At 35.2% G+C, this 20,598-nt stretch overlaps 8 protein-coding genes across 8 annotated transcripts; 3 read left to right on the forward strand and 5 right to left on the reverse strand.

Annotated features, from left to right (window-relative positions):
* Window positions 1-615: 615 nt before the first annotated feature.
* RO3G_05548 (uncharacterized protein) lies at window positions 616-2,147 on the reverse strand (the record flags this gene model as incomplete). Its single annotated transcript, XM_067660138.1, has 4 exons — window positions 616-1,220; window positions 1,270-1,719; window positions 1,861-2,016; window positions 2,072-2,147. The coding sequence occupies 4 exons, from the start codon at window positions 2,145-2,147 to the stop codon at window positions 616-618; spliced, it is 1,287 nt and encodes a 428-aa protein (XP_067516239.1).
* Window positions 2,148-3,218: 1,071 nt separating this feature from the next.
* RO3G_05549 (uncharacterized protein) lies at window positions 3,219-3,413 on the reverse strand (the record flags this gene model as incomplete). Its single annotated transcript, XM_067660139.1, has 1 exon — window positions 3,219-3,413. The coding sequence occupies one exon, from the start codon at window positions 3,411-3,413 to the stop codon at window positions 3,219-3,221; it is 195 nt and encodes a 64-aa protein (XP_067516240.1).
* Window positions 3,414-5,025: 1,612 nt separating this feature from the next.
* RO3G_05550 (uncharacterized protein) lies at window positions 5,026-6,307 on the reverse strand (the record flags this gene model as incomplete). Its single annotated transcript, XM_067660140.1, has 4 exons — window positions 5,026-5,444; window positions 5,504-5,884; window positions 5,960-5,985; window positions 6,168-6,307. 4 exons carry the CDS (start codon window positions 6,305-6,307, stop codon window positions 5,026-5,028), a joined length of 966 nt encoding a protein of 321 aa, XP_067516241.1.
* A 1,588-nt stretch (window positions 6,308-7,895) lies between these two features.
* RO3G_05551 (ubiquitin-60S ribosomal protein L40) lies at window positions 7,896-8,336 on the forward strand (the record flags this gene model as incomplete). The annotated part of the gene is made up of 2 exons (XM_067660141.1): window positions 7,896-7,951; window positions 8,006-8,336. The coding sequence occupies 2 exons, from the start codon at window positions 7,896-7,898 to the stop codon at window positions 8,334-8,336; spliced, it is 387 nt and encodes a 128-aa protein (XP_067516242.1).
* A 416-nt stretch (window positions 8,337-8,752) lies between these two features.
* On the reverse strand, window positions 8,753-11,665 carry RO3G_05552 (uncharacterized protein; the record flags this gene model as incomplete). The annotated part of the gene is made up of 8 exons (XM_067660142.1): window positions 8,753-9,027; window positions 9,077-9,152; window positions 9,218-9,337; window positions 9,387-9,575; window positions 9,633-9,864; window positions 9,917-11,174; window positions 11,228-11,369; window positions 11,447-11,665. 8 exons carry the CDS (start codon window positions 11,663-11,665, stop codon window positions 8,753-8,755), a joined length of 2,511 nt encoding a protein of 836 aa, XP_067516243.1.
* A 935-nt stretch (window positions 11,666-12,600) lies between these two features.
* RO3G_05553 (uncharacterized protein) lies at window positions 12,601-14,385 on the forward strand (the record flags this gene model as incomplete). The annotated part of the gene is made up of 5 exons (XM_067660143.1): window positions 12,601-12,865; window positions 12,926-13,278; window positions 13,336-13,451; window positions 13,510-13,576; window positions 13,627-14,385. 5 exons carry the CDS (start codon window positions 12,601-12,603, stop codon window positions 14,383-14,385), a joined length of 1,560 nt encoding a protein of 519 aa, XP_067516244.1.
* Window positions 14,386-14,930: 545 nt separating this feature from the next.
* On the reverse strand, window positions 14,931-15,670 carry RO3G_05554 (uncharacterized protein; the record flags this gene model as incomplete). The annotated part of the gene is made up of 2 exons (XM_067660144.1): window positions 14,931-14,935; window positions 15,010-15,670. The coding sequence occupies 2 exons, from the start codon at window positions 15,668-15,670 to the stop codon at window positions 14,931-14,933; spliced, it is 666 nt and encodes a 221-aa protein (XP_067516245.1).
* A 3,147-nt stretch (window positions 15,671-18,817) lies between these two features.
* Window positions 18,818-20,570, forward strand: RO3G_05555 (uncharacterized protein; the record flags this gene model as incomplete). The annotated part of the gene is made up of 3 exons (XM_067660145.1): window positions 18,818-20,063; window positions 20,117-20,450; window positions 20,507-20,570. The coding sequence occupies 3 exons, from the start codon at window positions 18,818-18,820 to the stop codon at window positions 20,568-20,570; spliced, it is 1,644 nt and encodes a 547-aa protein (XP_067516246.1).
* Between the last annotated feature and the right edge of the window lie 28 nt (window positions 20,571-20,598).

A 20,598-nucleotide genomic window follows, 5' to 3' on the forward strand; every position in this document is an offset into this window, starting at 1 on the left:
AAGCTGAGGGTGTAGAACGAGAACACTATTCAATTCAAACTTCAAGCCTAAACTTTACTGTATACAAATGTTATTCTGTGCTACTTGTAAAACACATTCCATTTTTAAATCATAACAGAAATTATTGTCCAATCAGATCATTTAAACCATTTTCACATTCATTTCAAAGTTGTAGGCAATAAAAAAAAAAACATCGCCTGATCACACTATTTGTAAATCTCCTCATTTTTTTTTTAATCACTTGGTTATACCACTCAAAATGCTTGATTTAATATCAGAAAATTAAAACAAAAAAAAAGAGGAAGGGTCATAAAATAGGCAGGGACAAATGCTCGATCGTCCCACATTTTTATTGAATTCAGGTACAAGTCGCGGGGAAGGTTTATAAAGCATACAAAGTGTATACCTTTTCACGTGAATTTTATATACAAAAAAAAATCAAGACTTTTTGTTTGATGAATAAGAGAAATACACAGACTTTTTTTTTATTAACTAGGAAATAAGTTGGGAATAATTACAAATATAACAAGAATGATGGCTCTTTTTTTTTAAAAGAAAAAAAAAATACATAATTATTCTACATAAAAAAATCTAATTTTTTTTTTTTTTGGTCGTCTAATTTGATTGTTGGAAATCAGATTTTAATGCTCTGATAGCAGAAATTGTACCAAAGATAAGACCTACAAGACCCAAAAGGACCACAAAGAAACACAAGACTAATTCATAAATTGACTTTTTTCGAATGCCTGTCAATTTCAAATAAAACAAGACAGGGAAAATAAGAATCAAGGCACAATTAGAAAAGGCACCCAAGAGAGACATGAAATCACCAAAGAAGGGAACAAAGATAGCGATCACAGCCACCACAACAATCATAGTACCTCTCAAAAGGATACGAAGGGCCCATTCAACTGGCTTGGAGTGGTTAAAGGAAGAGATACGACAGAGCTTTTCAAGATCCAAGGCAAAGGAAGTCATCAGGATAGGACAGGCCAAGATGACGTGCACGGTGATGATCACTGTCGAGGCAATCTTGGCAGCACCCTCTGGCAAGTTATCATAAACGGGTGAAAGAACTTGGTTACCGTAGACATAGTAACCAGGTATAGCAGTTAAAAAATAAATACCAGAACAGGTGGCTAAACCAGCTGCAATCACCTTGTTCCAATTCTTTGGGTGTCTCATACCTGCTTCCACATGAGCATAGACTGGGTTTCCACCTAATAAATTGTGAGTCGAGTACTCTATTACTGAATTCGTGACACATACCAAAACTGAACGTAATGGAACTAAGAGCAATAGGAAATTGATCCCAAATGACATTATCATGATGTACATTGGTATAATTCACCTTGTCTTGAACTGCTACCACCACCACAATCAAAACGACTACTACTGTAGCCAGCATACCAAAGGCACTCATAAAGCCAACTTCTTTCATCGATCTGAAAAACACAAAGGGAACGGCCACGATCGCACAGCAAATAATGACCCAAATGGGAAATGTCAACTCAGCACGAGTCCCCATACAGACCGTATGTAGATTTTGACCGGCCAAGAGCATATACAGCACGGGAACACCAATCAGCGTGATGGCTGTGAAAAAAAACGAGAGCCAACCACCAATAGGACCAAAGGCTGCTTCTGCTACTTCTTGGTAAGAGGAGAGACGGGTACGACCGTTGTGGTACAAACATTGAATTAAAATAATGCCAGAGTCTGAAAAGAAGATTTAAAAACATTGAATTTTCTATTAAAATCGACTTACATGTTGAAAATAACCAACTTAAACCGAGAATAAAAAGACCTGGATGAAATCAGTAAAATAATATAAAAAAAAACAGTCAGTGTACTCTTTACCAATCCAGCCTCCTTGTTTTAAAGAATAAGGAAGACCAAGAGCACCTGTGCCAGCTACGACACAAACAACATTGAAATAAGCAAGAAAAGAGGAACCACCTTGTGAACGGGTATCTACACCATGACTGAATGAAACATTATCCAATTCGACCTCGGCTAATAAAGTCTGTTAATGTCGTTGTCAATTTGTTTATCGCTTGCTGTGTGTTACAAATGATGCTATCCGGAACCTCTTGATTTGATTTAAATGACTTTTCATGCTTCAAGTTGTCTAATTCTAAACTCATGATTATTTTAATACAAGAAAGAAGAAAAAGAAAGTCGGAATAAAAAAAATATTTTTTTTTTATTGAAAAAATAAAAAGCAGTTCAAGAGATAATAAAACAAGTGAGTCATCATGAAGGGTTGTTTCTCACGATTCCTTTATAGGAAAAAAAAATAAAGGACTTTAAGATAAAACTGAATTGAATATCTTGGGATCAAAGACATGCAAAGCAAATCTCCCTGAAAAAATAAAATAAAAAAAAAAAAAAAAAAAAAACCTTTTAAAATGACACAAATTTTTTTATTGGTTAATCCATGAGCCAATTCTTTTTCTTCTTGCAACTTATTTTTTTTTTCCTCCTTGTAAATGATTATAGATGGACAGAAATGGTCTTGTGGTAAATAGCAAGGAAAAAAAAAATAAAAAACTATTTACTTTATAAATGCTGATTTATCCTTATAGAAACCTGGTATAAAAGTATAAAAAAGATATAATTGAAAAGTTTCAAGTTTATTTATTATGTAATTAGGGCCACCGTGCATCAACCTGTGAGCATTTTGATCGTCAGTTGGTTCTTATCAAAAAGAAAGGAAGACCATCCACACAATGCTTAAATTGTAGAGAGCTTCGTGCTGTGAGACAACTTCACAGAAGATGCGATTGTTTGATAACAAGTAAAAAAAAAAAAAAAAAAAAAGTCAGTAACAACCATAACTCGTATTTATTAGAAAATAATGAACCTGTTATAAAAAGAAATGATTTGATGATAAAAGAGAATATGCATGGAAATATAAAAGGAAGAAAGAGACACAAGTTATTAAGGCCACTTGCACCAAAGCAACATGTAAACAGCACTAATGTTCAACTGGATTTTTATCATCATCAAGAGCAAGGTTTTTCAATTGATTACTGCGGGACTATTTTACATCATCCAACGCTCGCGCCTCTTTTCACTGACAAGAAAGACATGCAATTATTGCCATTACCACAAAGTGATCCAACACAACCAACTGACAAGAAAGCAAGCTGTTGCAGTCAAACGGTCAGCAAAGAGCCACCAACCGATCAAAAGGAGCAGCCAGAGGATGGTTGTCAGAAACAAGCGTCACCTGGCAACGCATGTTGTAGTAGCAAATCACGTGTCAGCTGCTGTTCAACCGCACCTGATGATGATTCACAGACCAACAGCTGCTGTAGTGGCTCACAGATCAACAACTCGACAGGCTCCTTGCGTCCACCGTTGTCCTGTCTAGGTCCGGCAGCCAAGAACCAGCAGGGTGAGATCATTCGGCTCGTGACATGTCGTTGCGGTGATGACTGTGCCTGTGTTGGATGTGACGCCCATCCTTCACGTGCAATGAAAGAAGGTAAAAAGGACGTTTATATCGGATTCAATGAACACAGAAGACTTTCTATTTCTGCTGCCATTACTTTTCAAAAAGAAGAAAACATACCTTCAGAGGATGGCATGACATCGTTGTGTGGTTGTGGTTGTTCAAAACGATTTGATGAATGTTCAAATTGTTTACTTAGGCTTTGTTCAGAGTATAACGTTTAAATATTTGTATTATTTGTGTAAATAGATTGCATCATCTTCATCTTATTCCCCTTCCCCTTTTTTTCTCTCTCTCTCTCTCTTTCATAAAGATATTTCATTGCATATATACTTTCTTTGGTATTAAAGTTTAAAGCAACAATAGACCTTAAAGACTTGTATTTATAAAGTATTTTGTGTATACATCAAACAGACTCACCATGAAATGGTCATTGTACGAAAAGAAAAAATAGAAAAAAAAAAGCGGGAGTGCATCCACAGGGACTTTCTTCTCGTCAATTTTCAGTTTCTTTTATTGTCATTATTCTGAAAAAAGAGGGAGTTATTAAATAATATTTACGTGTTTCTTTATGAAAAGAAACAAATGATCGTATCACAAGTGAGTGTAGTACAAAAAGCAGTAAAAGAAAGCTATTCATAAAAGTTGATTTCAATCTACAATAAGCAAGTAAGCAAACCTGACTTGTACAATTTAATGTTGATACGTACGAAAAGAAAAGCAGATTTTACAGGATCAGAAATGGATAAATGCTGTGGATTATAAACAAGTTGATTCTCTGAATCAATAAATGCATGTAATTGTTTAATTGCCTATAAGGATATTAACATACAATGGGTCGTATCATGATTGTTAGTTACTCTTTGGTAATGAGTTGAGAATAATATAGGCCATAAATAAATTGTAAGTGTTTCCATTATGTTTTCAAATATGACTTTCCAAGACAGTCTATCTGCATAGTCCATTCTTTTGTTAATTTCTTGTATGGTATTTATAAATACTTCTGGTGTAATCTATGTGGAATATGAGTACAAGTGTAAGCATAGTTTGTTATCCTTACTCGTCCTTGTAAATCTTCAGGATATTCTGTATAAAAACGAGTAATGCCATCTCCTAAAGAATAATCTCGTTCTACTCTAATCGACTTTATTGGTACTCTATTCTTTATTGCTATGGTTTCATGCCCTGATTTGTTCATGGCATTCTTATTGTTGTCTATTGTTTGATTCACAACACTATTTTCTTTAATAAATGCCAGGTTGAAATTAAGCAAAAGAAAAGTTTAAAAAAAAATGAGTTTAATTTTTATGGCATAAAACTGCGTCATTATTATTATTATTTTTTTTTCTTTTTATTTTATACCTGTGATCATTGTTGTATAAAAAGAGAAAAAAAAAAAAAAGGATCATTATTATGAATAAGAAACTTTTTTTTTTCTTATGTGACTAAGAAAGTAGAATTCTCATTATAAGGAAAACTTAGGGGAGGGTAAAATATCCAATGTTTATTCAAATTGACCAAAGTTGGAAACATCACACACTTTTTTTTCTTTCTACTTCTATTGTTCAACACTTGCCATTTCTTATTTTATATGCAGCATTAAGTAAATCAAGTTTATCAGTGTCTTGATCGACGGACCAGATCATAACACCAGCCAAATCTTTCTTGAGAGAATAACATGCTTTCTTTGCAATTGATTCTGGATCGTCATAAGTGAGAAAGGTTTTTGTCTTTGGGTTAAATAACCAAGGTGTGGCCGTTGAATTGTCCCAGGTACGAACCCATGGTAACTTGGCTTTTAAGGGTGTAGACAAAACACCTTCAGAAAGGAGGTGATTGAATCGCCAAGTACCAGAATAAGCACCATTATCAGCAGGACAGTAAGCATCGGATTGCGTTGTATCTTTTGAATCACCCTTGGGAACCACACTTTTTACTTGATCTTGATAGATTGATTTTGTCTTCAACATGTTCTCTTTAGCAGCTAATATCATTGTAGGTGTCAATATATTTTGTGTATTTTTTTTTCTTTTTCAGCTTTACTTGTTGATCTTCCATAAAAGGCAATCCCACCTGCGATTTTATTTGTAGGAATACCTGCCTTGATCCATCCTTCGATAGCAGAAGAGAAACTGAAGGATCCTTCAGGGGCATAAAGTGGGGAGTTGGGTCCAGTTTGTTCGTTCCAAGCACCATTGATATCATATGTCATCACGTTGACTCTATCCAAAACGTGAGCAAAATCAGATACATTGGACTTTAAAAGGGAAACAGAAGCAGCTATTGTGATCTCCTTCTTGTTGGATTTGAATTGCTTATCAACTTCTTGACGAAGTTCCTTTAGTAACTTAAGAAAGTTGTCCACATCGTTATCTTCATCCACCGTGTTACAACCTGCACCTTGACGACCTGGATACTCCCAATCTAATGACACATTAAATAAATAACAAAGAACAACCCCTCCCCCTTTTTTTTTTCAAAAATAATAATAATAATTACCAATATCAATACCATCAGTTTTGTATCTGTATCAGTCAAGGATAAAAAGTAAAATTTTAGTTAAAAGAATTAATGATAACCTTTTTATACTTTTTCATATGATTAATGCACCAATTCACGAAATCTTTTCTTGTTTTGGTGTTGTTTGCCATTTTACTATATATTCCCACACGTTTAATAAAGAAAAACAAAACAAGAGTGTATATACCTAAAAGTGATACTGCCAGTCCAACCACCAAGTGAAGTCAACACTTTAGCACCTTCTTTATGAGCAGCAGATACCAGTTGAGGCAGCTCCTTTTCTACATGACTGGCGTTTTCCCAAGTAGGAAGATGACCATCTACCATCAGAGCAAATGCATAATGGATATGTGTGTATTTAGTAAAATCAACCTTTGAAACTTTTCAAGTGTAAGTCTAGGGCGCTCATTCATCTTGTTATATACATTTACCAGGAAATGTTCCGTTAAGCCCTAAAAAATCACACATGCACATTAATATGGCTCACATTCTTTTTGTTGTTGTAAATACTTACAATTCGGGAAATAACCAATAATGGCCTTCTTGTTTATACGAGCAGCCTGCAATGCGTGAATGCAAAACGATAAATAAAATAAAAACACGCCAGCCTTCATCTTGTAATCAAAGACAACGTGCTTTTTTTTTTTTTTTTTCTTTGCTTGTCCTTTCCATTGTGCTTTTTATATAAAAATCTGTTGTCAAATACTTTAATTAATTTTGTGTCTAAAACAAAGTAACTGAAACTACAATGAATTGGTAATTAAAACAACACCATATTTAATTAATCCATCATTCGCATGTCTACTTTCTCATATGAGCTTTATTATAAACAAGTAAATCATTTGAATGAAATAGAATTACTGCTCAATTTTTTCACCAGCTATTTTTTCATATAAGCATAACATAATTTTGTTGTCAAATAAATTAATATGAAAAAATGAAACCACTTTTGAAACCAATTTAAGTCATTATTAAATAAAGAGAAGATCCCTTTTTCTACTGGATCTTGCAGGTAGATTTACGTTAAACGAGAAAAACATATGCACCAATCTTTAAAAGTTTTTACGTCGTGCCAAAAACAAACTTGCACTTGTATCAGGCCTCCACATGGTCAACCCCCTTTTAAATTGGCTCTTGAAGCATTAAAGATGTTACTACGTTCCAAATATTGTTTCATTGACATTTTTTGCCCTTGATTCTGAAAGTTTTTTTTTTAGCCTCATTTTATTTTACTTCAAATTGAACTAGTCTGGATGAACAGAGGTGATAAACACCCCGCGCTCAAATGGACTTTATAAATAACCTAAAATTAAAAAAAAAGGCATCAAATTTTGTAGAAGATCAAAGTATAAATAAGATACAAGTGACCGAGTCAAATGTAATCTCACACATAAAGATCAGTATTAGACATGGTCCAATACGTCAAATTTGATTATCGTATCTAGAAATTGCTCCTACCGCCTGCTTTCATGCTACAATTAACCAAGTACTGAAAGAACAGTTTGTATTGTGGGTATAATTATCCCGATTCAGGGCAACATAATTTAAAGGAACATTTTGAAGTAAATAATGCAAAATCTTAAAAATGAAGTATCACTGCAGTCACTATGAAAGTATAAGCCCTCTGGTACTAGATCTATTACATTTATAGAGAGAGCAAATCATGACTCTTTTGCTATATTATAAAATGTCCGGACCGGACTTGATTTTCGCTCAAAAAAGGAAATCTCAGATCTCGCGTGTGCATGAGCAAGTGCCCAGTGTGCAATATGCGAGAGTGAAAGTGTGGTGGCATGATAAAGGAATCCATCAAAGAATCATTCGCCCCTTCTCTGTTTATCTTACAAAGGTATGTACCTTGATGGATGAATAAATCCATCCATTATTAATTTTTCTTGTATAGAATCTCAATACTATGCAGATCTTCGTAAAGACCCTTACCGGTAAAACCATTACCTTGGAAGTCGAGAGGTAATAGTGAGCAATTTTCTCATTGATGACACATTACTCACTTGTATAAAACAGCTCTGACACCATTGACAATGTCAAGCAAAAGATTCAAGACAAGGAAGGTATTCCTCCTGATCAACAACGTCTCATTTTCGCCGGTAAACAATTGGAAGATGGTCGCACCTTGAGTGACTACAACATTCAAAAGGAATCCACTCTTCACTTGGTTCTCCGTCTTCGTGGTGGTATTATTGAACCCTCTCTTAAGGCTTTGGCTTCTAAGTACAACTGTGAAAAGATGATTTGCCGCAAGTGTTATGCTCGTCTTCCTCCCCGTGCTACCAACTGTCGTAAGAGAAAGTGTGGACACACCAACCAACTTCGTCCCAAGAAGAAGCTCAAATAAACGTATCGTTTATATTCTTTTGTGTCTTTGGGGATAATAAAAAGAATTTATTTCTAAGAACGAACTGTTCCAAAACTTCTTATACTTTCTGCTTTTCCTGATGTTTTGATTACTCTTCTTGTAGATTTCATTCGATTCACAAAGGCGTTTCCTCCAGCTGCCTGCTCTTTACAAAGAGGACAACCGATGTTTTTTGTGGATTTAAGAATAGCAGCTCGATTGATCTTGTTCACTAGCGTGCCGGGGTTATTGTCTGCGTCCAATGCACTTTGATGGTCTTCCTTGGTTGCTAGACATTTTTCGTGATAAGCATGGCGACAAAAGAAGACAACAGAGTGGGGTACATCTTCAGCAGTGCTTTCATCAAATACAGGTTCATCGCACAGACCACACAGCATTTCTTCTACACATGGTTGTCAGCTTACAACGATCAGCAAAGTACATGCACACTTACGACTGCATCTAACACCCCGCTTATGTGCTTTATACATTTTATCTGCTAAAAATACACTGTCACTCACTAAAATCTTTTCACATCCTTCATGCAGGGACATTTGTAAGTTGTAATCTTGTAGTATTTTTAGTAGAGCATCTTTTAAGCCAGGAATTTCCAGTTGGTCAGGAATTCGTTCGACCAATCTGAGTGGATCAATGTCTGTACCAACATTTTCCAATAATCCACGAATGAATTCTATAACAAGATATTAGTATTGCATACATACAAATTCCTATTCTATTACTTGGTTTGTCCATGGAATAAGCAAGTAAATCTTCCCAGAGTTCATAATCTTTTTGTTCTTTTGCAAAATCAATAGCCTAATAAAGCATTCAGTAAGACTGTAGAGAAAAAGAAGAAAGAGAATGTTTTTCTTCATCTTTACCCTTTGAACATCATCTAGTCGTCTAATGATTAACATCAAAGCCTTCTTATTATCACCCATACGTCCCAAGATATATACCATTTCAGGTACAAAATCTTTTTCTTCACATATTTTAAATGCCTGTGTTCATCTTATTAGCATCATCAACAATACTCAATTCTTATTCTACCTTTTCCAAAGAAATGTAATGACTTGCTCGTAAAAAGTCTAATAGCTTAGAACGGTCATAATCTGCGTATAGTTTAACTTGCATATCATGGAATTCATAGCCGAGATGATGATCACGGTCAAATAATGCATCCAAATAAATGTGCAAAAATTGACGGTGGCGAACCAATTGCTTGACTACTTTCTCAGGCTATATTGAAAAACAAAGTAAACAAAAGAAGAGAGTGCAAGAAATTATTTTTTATACCGGAATAGCATCTGTATTCTTCACTAATAACTGAACTGCTGGCATTTTGGTAGGATGTAGGGTTGGATCTTGTTCTTTTTCAAGTAGATGTTGATCCAGTTCCATCATTAGTATAGCTTTATCTTTGACGGTATCAAACAAATTGTATTCTTGAATAAGTTGGAATGCGTTCGGTCTTCGTAATCTTAGGTTGTATTCAATGGCTTTATCAGGTTGGTTGTTAAAAGTATACCTAGTAATGCATTTCTCAGTTTATAGTTCTTTTAAACTTATTTTAAAATTACAGGTCTGCAAGGCACTCTAACAAGATTTCATCTTTGGTATTTGACTTTGCTTTATCCTCAACAGCAACAATAACTGTTGTTAAGTTATATAATGACTTGGGCCATGTTCGAATTGTATTTCTAAGTGCGACATGGTCGCTCTTCAAAAACCAAACAAGTGCAATTTCATACACAGTACTACTGAGTTGTGGATCTTTTATGGGTATAAATGGTGCGATCGCCTTTAATTCACCGAGCTCAATGAATTTAAACACCCAGTCCTCCCAGAGTGCCTTGTCGTGGCACAAGATCGAACTGCATTCACGCGCTGCTTGATCAAATTGCTTTTCACTAATCAGCCAATTCAGATAAGTTTGACCAATCTCACCGACACTAAATCGTTTACTGGGTACTGTTGCCGCCCTGGCAGCCTCTAATGCCTCACCAAACTTGGAATGATCCAATAGCCACTCAATGTGATCATCCGCATCTCTTGGACGAGCAGCAATCAAGTCTTTGGGACCCATTACATAAAACATATCCTCTTCCATCAAAAAATCAAGTGCATAGTCGTTTGCTTGATAATATTCGTATCCGTGAAGGGCCAGTACATCAGCAGATATTTCTTCGCTTTTATCATTAATAATATGTAATTCAGGCCTCATGGCCAATCTTTTTCGTCTCTGTCCAGGCTCATCTTCTTCCAATTTATCCTCATCCTCTTCATCTTCTATAATATAAGACAGTAGCATCAAGGTATCATTGAACGGTGAAATACCACTGATCATATAATCTGTTGCAAACATCTGTGTGATCTCTACATAGTGAGCTGGCTGTCCTATAGCTGGATTCAGATGCGAACGAATTACGGCGACCTTGACAGTATCTGCCCAGCCGATCAACAAGGTCGTATCATTCTTCCAGCACAATCTACATTTATAAAGATCAGCACGTGGACTTGCCTGAGGTCGATCAATATAGGTAATACGCAGCTGAGAGACTGTATCGTAAATCTTGATGCCTGTGTCATTGGCCCAGGCAATAAAGTGATTACGCCACTGGATGGCATAGATCGGACCTTCATTTGCATGAAGCACGCTGTCCTTTTGTCCAAACCAGCCTTTTTCACTCATCACAAGTTGCTCAGCCATGCCTCCCGAGACAAATTGACGCGTTGATTTACGAGCATAATAAGGGTCGAGCGAGACAGATTTTATGGGTCGTTTATAGTTGAATTCTTGTATTTCTGATGTATAAAGTGCATAAATAAACACTTTGCCTAAAGCAAAATAACATTTTAGCTTTGTATTTAGGTATCTATAAGTATATTACCGTCATCAGAAGCACTTGCAAGATATTCATCAGACTTATCAATAGAAATAGCATTCACAGTTGCTAAATGAGTCTTGAAGCTTTTAATTAAATTGCCTTCAAAATCGAGAATGTGAATAGCACCCCAATGAGTACCAAGAGCCTACAATCCAATTTAATAATTAACACTAACTTTTAGCAAATTGAACACTTTTTTTTTGTGCTTTGTTTTGTTTATACCATGAACTTGTCAGAGACTTTAATTGTGGAAGCTGTATCTTTTTCTAAAATATCTTTTACACTTGCACCTACTCGACGGTACCTTAATTTAGGTTCGTCTTCATCGTCTTCTTCTTCTTCATCGTCCTCTTCCTCTTCATAGTATTCTTCTTCTGAATCAACAAAGGTTTCCTCCTGCGTTGTATTATTTTCTTCTTCTTCGTGTGAGGACAATGACATTTTGCAAGAAAAAAAAAGTTACCAAAAAAAAAAAAGATGAAACAATGTGCAGTGCATTTGAAACGGAGTTGTCTTACACACATGAAAAAGGCAAGAGAGATCATATAATCATTTCTTTATTGCTATTCAATCCAATTTAATAAAAAAAAAAAAAAAAAGACATTGGGGCTGATCTGATAGTATGATGTGAACAAGTAGGAATAGAATATACATTTGGTAAAAAACAAAACAAAAACAGAAAAGCAAGGATGCGTGTAGAAAGAGTTATGCATTATGCTAAAATCAAATTAATTAATACCATTCCCATTTATTTCCTCTCTCTTTTTTTTTTTTTTTTTTTTTTTTTATTAAAGAGTATTTCTCGGTAAAATCATTCGGCTATTCAAGCTATTAAGGAGTAAGGATGAATGAGGCTTTTTTTTTAAAAAAAGAAAAACAAAAGCATAGTTTACATGAATTACATTAAAACAGTATTCTTTAAAGTGGCTTTTTTTTTATTATTATTTTTGTTTATTATTTTCGTATATGCACGATAACGGAAGTAAGAATTCGTCTTTTAAGAGAAAAGGGAGGAATATGCAGGTAGATATTATAATTATTGAAGATTGGCATTAAACTTACCTTATGTTTTAGGGGAAAATTAGATCTTCGTTTGTTTGTATGGCTGTGATATCAATGTTATACATAATAAGGAGATGAAATAAGGGGGGGATAGAAAGCATCTTTCTGCTTTATTCGTAAACAAACAGGAGTTATGCGTTAAAGGAGAAAGTTCTTTTTTTGTTTAATGCATAAAGTGGCAAAAGCTTTTTTATTGACAATGAGATAGTCAATTAAGAAAATTCTTTACATGTTTAAGTAGAATATAAAAAGCAGCCAATCTTTCTTTCTTCTTCAGAACAGAAATACTCCCCCTTCCCTTTTCTTATTTAAACATGTTTCCTCGATCTACTCTTAGGCTCTTTCAACGTCGTCATCTTTTGGCTCTTGGTGCCGTAGCCACAACCAGTGGTGCAATTTTATTTCATTCTGAAAAGGCCCATGCTGAATCTAACAAATTAAAGTTTTGGCAAAGTCTGCCTGGTGAAAACACACCTGAAAATCCTGGATTTGCTAAATTACGAGGAATGGCTGCTGAACAAAGATTTAGAACTTCGCTTGCTCAAAACAATGGAAAGACTGATTTTGATGTAGTCATCGGTAAGAGATTTACTTGTTCTACATTCTGTTTAGGCAGTTGCTCATTTATTTATATTTTAGTGGGTGGTGGAATCATTGGTCTAGCAACAGCTAGAGAATTATTAAAGCGTTTCCCTCAAATGACGGTGGCCGTTCTGGAAAAGGAAAGAGAAGTTGCTGCTCATCAAACTGGACATAACAGTGGTGTGATTCATGCTGGTATTTATTATAAACCTGGGTCTCGCATGGCAAAGACATGTGTACGTGGTGCAGATTTGATGTATGAATATTGTAAACAAAACCAATTGCCTGTTGAACGTTGTGGTAAATTGATTGTTGCTGTGGATGAAAAGGAGCATAAACAAGTTGAAAGATTATTGGAAATTGCTACCTTAAACGGCGTCAAGGATCTTCAAGTCCTTAATAGTGAAGAGGTACGAACTAAAAAAAAAATAAAGAGACGATTGACCGAATGCTTATATTTTTTGTAGATCAAAAAATTAGAACCGAATGTGGTTGCCTATTCTGCCTTATATTCTCCTAACACCGGCATTACCGATTTTGGTCTTGTGGCTCAATGCATTGCAAACGAAATTGTACAAACAGGGTAAATAGGATAAACATTGGGAAAAAAAAAGATGAGATGCTGATTATTTATCTTGTAGACGTGCAGAAATTAAATTAGCTTTTGAGGCCAAGAAATTTGAAGCAAGCAGCGATGGAAGAGTCGAGGTAAAATAAGCAAAGTGAGAGTAGCTCCTTTTTTAACGCTTTCTGTATAGATTTGGGGAGGTGAACCTAACCAAAGAGGTCCCACTTTAAAAGTGACAGCCAAGAACGTAATTACCTGTGCAGGATTTTATTCTGATCGTGTAGCAACGCTTGCGGGTGGTGATGCCAAACGTGCCAAAGTAGTTACTTTCAGAGGAACTTATTATCAGTTAAAACCTGAATACCGTGGTATCTGTCGTATGAATGTTTATCCTGTTCCTAGTGGTGGTGGAATCCCTGTTGGTGTTCACTTTACTCCAACAGTCAACACACGTCGTGGTATCCAAATGATCGTTGGTCCCGGTGCCTGCTTAACATTTGCTCGTGAAGGATACAGCTTTTGGGACTTCAAGATGGAAGATATCTTTGCCTCACTTGGTAATGCTAACCTTTGGATGTTTGCTCTCAAGAACCCATCTCTTTCTATCGGAGAACTTTACAAGGATATGAATAAGCGTGCTTTCCTTCGTGCTGCACAAGCCTATGTTCCTGGATTGACTGAGGATATGGTCGAAGAGAGCTTTGCGGGAGTCATGTCACAAGTCTTTGAAGAAGGTGGTGTGGCAGCTAATGATTATATCTTGGAGCGTAAAGTGATGGATGGTAAAGTGCTTTGTGTACGTAATGCGCCTACACCTGCTTGTACTGCTTCCTTGGCCATTGCTGAAATGTTGATCGATGTTGCTACTGAAGACTTTGAGTGGAAAGAAGAAAAGAAAGTTGAGCCACTCAAGGTTATTAACTCTTCTACCATTGCTACTGCTGCTTAAAAATTAAATATTCGTCATTATCATTCTTTTGTTATATTATATCCCTGTAATATCCTCTTCTTCTATTTCATGAATAAAGCTTCATACAAATTCATTATTTAAATTTGAAGTTATATTCTATTAACATGTTCTTTATCTTCACTAATTACTCAACTTTCACAAGTAGATATAAACATATAAAAATAATTCTTTATTTCTTAAAACTAGTAGCCATGACATGATCTATATTTTGAAGCATGGCAGTTGTACGACTTAATAAACTAGTCAAATTGTTCACTTCACGCTTGAGTTCATTACGATGAGCTTCCAACGTTTGATTATCTACAGAGATACTGATAGGTGAACAAGGTCTCATATCATCATGAGGAACCATAGGTGGTGAAGGTAGATGAGGACGGCTCGTTTCAACTTCAGGATTCAATAAACAAGCAATGTTATTTTTGCTAGGTCGCATGGGTGGTGAAGGAGGTAAGTAATAACGATGGACGTTAGGCTCGATGGGTTCAGGCGAAGATGAAGGAGTTGGTAATAAGGGACGTAAATGATCACGCTTTTCATCCATTTTAGGATGATGATAGACTACGGGTTTTTGCATATTCAAGCTTGTTGCAGTAATTCGCTTACGACGTTTAATAGTTGAGCGTTTCATAGTCATCGGGCGATGAACATTATGAAGTTTAAAGTATAGACCACAGGCATTACAGATAGGTTGACCTGATTCATCACGTCTCCAAAGTGGTGTTGTTTTTGTTGAACAGTTGGCACAGACCAGATTGTTATTTTCTTCTGTTCTGTTAGGAGGTTGAATGACAATCACTTGGTGAGATTTCTTTTCTGTTAAAGCAGGAGCTAATAAAGGAGGCTGTTGACGCACAAGATTCTTTTTTGATAAATTTCTTTTTAACCAAACAGGACGGCATGTATTACGAGCCTTGTAATAGAGCCCACAAGCATTACAAATCGTCTCACCAAGAGGAGATCGTCTCCATAAAGGAGTGGTAGTCGTACCACAATTCGAACACGAGGTGACTGTCGTGCTTCCAATGTCCGATTTCGCAACACTGGAGTTGCTCGGTTCAATAATATGTAAATTATTGCTGGAAGTGACAGACATCTTCGATTGATCGAAGCCAACGGGTTGTTGTTGGACTTGATTTTGAACGCATGGAAAATCAGTTGTCGCAGACACTTGTTGAATAGCGGTTGGTATTAGGGGGCATTTGTGGCATGAGTCAACACTAGTGGATGTTGAAGGTTTATTATAAAAAGGGGACTTTACAGTCATTCTTTTTATTTATTTGTTTGTTGTGTATTTTATTGTAAAGAAAGAATCTGGATTTCTTTCTCTCTTTTTGTTGTATTAAACTGATCTATCTTACTCTTTCGCCCCTTTTCTTAGTTGAAAAAGAAATAAAGAATAACGAGGAGATAATAAAAAAGATTAAAAAATGTTTTTATCCTCAGGGACCACCACATTTTTACTTGGGGACCACCATCTTTTTTTTAAAGTCCGTGTAATACAGGCCAGACCATGTATGGATTATGATGGAACATTTGCTAACCTTACCATCTTATGACCTATTACCTCTCTTTTTCATCATTTTAATGACAATAAAGCTTTTCATCTAAAAATGTCTATAATATATGAGTACTATTTGAATCAGAGTTATAGTTTGAATTGATTATATAAAAAGTGCTATGTTTTGTTAGTTTAATTTTATTTAAGAAGTAAAGAAAACTAAAACTATTGCTGATAAATTACAATGAAACCAAAGGAAACGCTATACGCAAGCATCAAACAAATAACAAGCTTATGTGACGCATGAGATTACAGAGATCTTGTTTATAAAAAGAACTATCTTTATCATTTCCTCTTCATTGCTTCTAAATTAACAATAATCTTGAAAAGCTAATAAGCAAAAACTTCTTTTTCTCCATCAACAAAAGATAAACAAGCTCTTTCTCATAAAAACGAACAAGAAATTAAAAGTTGATCAGCTTGATTTGGATCATGACTGTTGTCATATCAACTGTGGATATTCGTTCATAATATGGTAATGTTAGTAAAAACATGATTTGGCTTCAAAAGCTAATAATAGCTCATGAGTCTTCCATGAACAATGGGGCATGACAGCAAGATGCGGGAAAAAACACCCATCTATTCAAGCTCAAATGAAATTTAAACAAGTAATTTAAATGTGTGCTCTAAAGCTTGATTCATTTCATTTTATAGATTGCTGCAATCATCCTTTAATTATTTTGCTTTTCTTTACCAACTAAAGAATAGGAAATCAAATAGTGAATATCTTTTCAAGATTAAAGGTCTTAAGTCGGCAATTTGAAGAGAACATATAATCTAAAAGCATGCATTTATGTGAAGACACCTGTTAGCAATCATTTGCATTTATCAATATCATCCTTATACAATCCGATACATACCAACAGCGATTTTGCTGTTTTCTAACTTTAGCTTTGGTTATAGATTGTTGTTTTCATCAGTTTTATACCTTGAACAGTGTCACTTTTCACTATTTTAATGAAAACTACGGAGACTTGAATACAGCAATAAATGTTTAACAAGGCAATTTCAGATGGCGAAGAAAGGTACAAATACCGTCAGTTGAATGATGAACCATACAGTTACGATGGATGATTTGTAAGTATCAAGAAATACCACGAGTATTAGATGATAATTTTAGTTAACCTTGCTTAATGCTAAATATGTGCTCAGTGTCAATTTTATGCTGATATGGAGTAATGAAAAGACGCATGCTTCCTTATTAAATGACAATACAAAATCAAAGAATAGTTATGTTACCTTATAGTATATATAATGTAACTAAAGAAAGAGAATGAACGAAAGGATGCTACTCTTATTAAAGTCCAATAATAACAAAGACACATCATTTATGTACATAAAATCTACTTCTTGAAGCATTGAAAGAAAAAGTATTAAGACTCCTAGCTTCGATGTAAAATAGAGGGATCATGCATATATTAGATGTTCTTTTAGAGAATATAGATATCATGATTGATAACCGAGCTAAAATCTCACTATTGCAGCATTTAATGAGCTTCTTCATGTTCGCAACTTAGTAAAGAGATCAAATATTATGAGAAGCAGTAGCCGAAATTATGTAAATAAAGGCAAAATTAACGGCTTAATCTCTTCATTACTTTTTAATAATACTGGCAAAAAATGGTTGAAGCATCAATGTTCTTGAGAAACCTCCAAATAAATAAATAGGATTCTGCTCCGATAAGTGAGATAAAGAATGCGTGTATGTTGTTGGATTGTAATAACAATCGAAGATCTTGAGAACTAGTAAGATGAACTTGGAGATCGTTCGTCACATCAGCAGCAGTGAATCCTTGAAAATAGCAGCAATAGATTGAATCAGAAAGTGGAAGTGAGAAGCAATGCTATTTATTCTCTCTAAATACACATTAATTTACATTTATTTTAAAGATGATGTCAGGTGTATGTATATCATAAAATAAGGCGCAAGATTGCACTGTGATTAAATATATTTCTAATTTATTAATGACTATGGCCTTGAATACTGTTCCTTTTTTTTTAAAAAAAAATGGATAGTCTCTAAATTAAAGAAGTTACACAAAATTGAAGTTTTTTAAATGATCATGAATTGATGATACACTAGTTATAAAAAACACGAAACTTGATTTTGTGTTTAAACTCTATCTGGTTCATCAATTCTTAGGATAATGCTCAACCTAAAACTAAGGTTTATGAGAAGAATTCATGGAGAACTAGAGGTTTAATAGTTTTGTTATTTTGCTTTTATGAACTAAATACATGAAAACAGCTTGTGCCTACAAAAGTATGACCAAATCAATGCTTTTGATTCAATTTAATATAATACTTTTCTTTGCCATGTATAATACAACTTTTTAACATTTACACCATTATACCTCTTTCTCATTAGTTATATTCTGTATTGTACATTTATATTTTATCATTAATGAGTGCACAGCATCAAATAACATCAACTAGCTAATATACCTTTCAACAATATCACAACGCTTGGAAATTAGTTTGTTCATTAGTTTGATGACATATCATTTAGCTTTATTTTTTTTGTTTGCAAAAAAGCACTTTTCTTAGGTGAAGAAAATCTTCAGCTGAGGTTTCTTAGCAAATTGCCAAACTCAGCATTCTTTCCAGATTATCATCTTTCGATCAAACAGCAACGCTCTGGACACTGTCTTTTTCTCACGTTCATGATCATTATATCAACTCAGCATTGTTTTGTCACTTTAATATTCAATCACCGAAGAAAATTTTTTTCTTCTTCTAAAAAAGAGGAAAATCGTTTCCTTTCTTTTTTTTAAATACACGAGGCTTAGTTGAAGGCTTGGTTCTTTATCGCTTTTCCTTTTATACAAGAACTCCGGTCCAAAATAATAAAATATGGCTCGTGTCCACTTATTTCCTTCGTCACCTTACAACGATAAGAAAAGCTATAAACGTCCATCACCTAGTTTAGAAGAGACTCTTTCCAATGAACCATTTCCTCCAAAAACAATTGAAGAGAACAAAGCTATTGAAAGTACAAACCTAACAGCTGCTCTTCTTCAGCCCACTTCAGAAAAAGAAATCAACTCAACTTTAGGAAGCAAGTCTGAAGATGTTTTGGACCAAGCAGCTGCAGCTACTGCTCTTCAACTATTAGGCTTATCGAGCGGTTCGAAGGAAGATAAATTAAACGAAAAAAGAAAATCAGCTGACAACATTATTTATTCAATACATCATGAAGATGTGGATCTGAGTGAAGATAATGCCACGCAGGATTATAAGAGAGGAACATGGACGAAGGAAGAAGACGAATTACTGTTGACTGGTATAAAGAAATTTGGATATGGCCGTTGGAAAGAAATTGCAAGTACAATTCCAGGTAGAAAAGGTAAACAGTTGAAGCAGAGATGGGATAACACACTGGCTGCAAAATACGTTGATCAAGAATGGCTTAAAAAGAAGATTAAAGGTGTTGCTGAGGAAACAAAGAATGAAAAAGATGAAAAGGCACTCAAATTTTTGGAAACAACTGATTGGAATGACGTAGCATTGAAGATATCTGAAAAAGCAAGGCAAGGTGATCAAGGCGCCATTGAGGCTCTTTTATCTCAAGCTTTGTTGGGTACAGTTGCTTCTAATAATAACACATCTCATTCTACATCACAAGAAGCCCAGCCCCGGCAACAGACACATACACAACAACAGTCCCAACAAGCAACTACAACAGATACCAGCTTAACACAAACTACTGGCACCAATAATGTGCATCCCCCTTCTACAACATCAGCTACCGCTACTACTTCTACTACACCTACAGAACATTCTAATATCTCTACATATTCATCCAACTCTTCTGCTCCTCCTGCTCTTAACTTTGCTGATGCTGCCTTGGCTCTCTACACACAACATTTGGCTGCTCAACAACAACAAAATAACAACAATAGCTCTAGCAATAATGGATCGCCATCTGCTACCACTCCTATTTTAAATCATCCCTACTTCATGTCAAATCCGTTTACTTCGGGAAATGACAACGTAGCTGCTGCTGCTGCTGCTGCTGCCGCCGCTGTTGCAGCTGTTGCACATCAAGCATCCCAACAACCTCATCAATCGCAGCCACAGACAACAAATGCTTCACAGGGTAAGTTTAACAAAAAAAAAAGCTATAAAAGCTAAATTACGTTTTACATGTAGCAAGAAACCACCTTAAACGACGTAGAAGTGATCCGGCATTAGCAGATACACAAAGTGCAGCCATGTCGATTTATGCTTCTGCTACACCTATCACGACCACTATCAATAACCAGACACAGACAGTTTACCCATGCTTATTTCCTAATTGTGGAAAGACGTTTGCGCGATTATATAACCTTAAAAGCCATTCAAGGACACACACAGATGATCGTCCGTTTGTATGTCCATCTTGTAATGCTGCCTTCAGTCGAAATCATGATCTCAAACGTCATTCAAAGATTCATGGTGGAGACAAGCCTTATCAATGTCAAGGTTGCAAAAAGAGTTTCTCAAGGTAAAGAATAATTACTGTAAAATTACCAGCAATTTGCTTATACCCTCTTTCTGTAGATTGGACGCATTGAAAAGACACAAAAGCAACCAAAGAAACAAACAAGGCTGCATGGATCACTGAGTTTAATAATTGTATGTGTATGCCATTC

The sequence above is a fragment of the Rhizopus delemar genome, genomic scaffold (genome assembly GCF_000149305.1).
Source record: "Rhizopus delemar RA 99-880 supercont3.4 genomic scaffold, whole genome shotgun sequence".
Classification (NCBI taxonomy): Eukaryota; Fungi; Mucoromycota; class Mucoromycetes; order Mucorales; family Rhizopodaceae; genus Rhizopus; species Rhizopus delemar.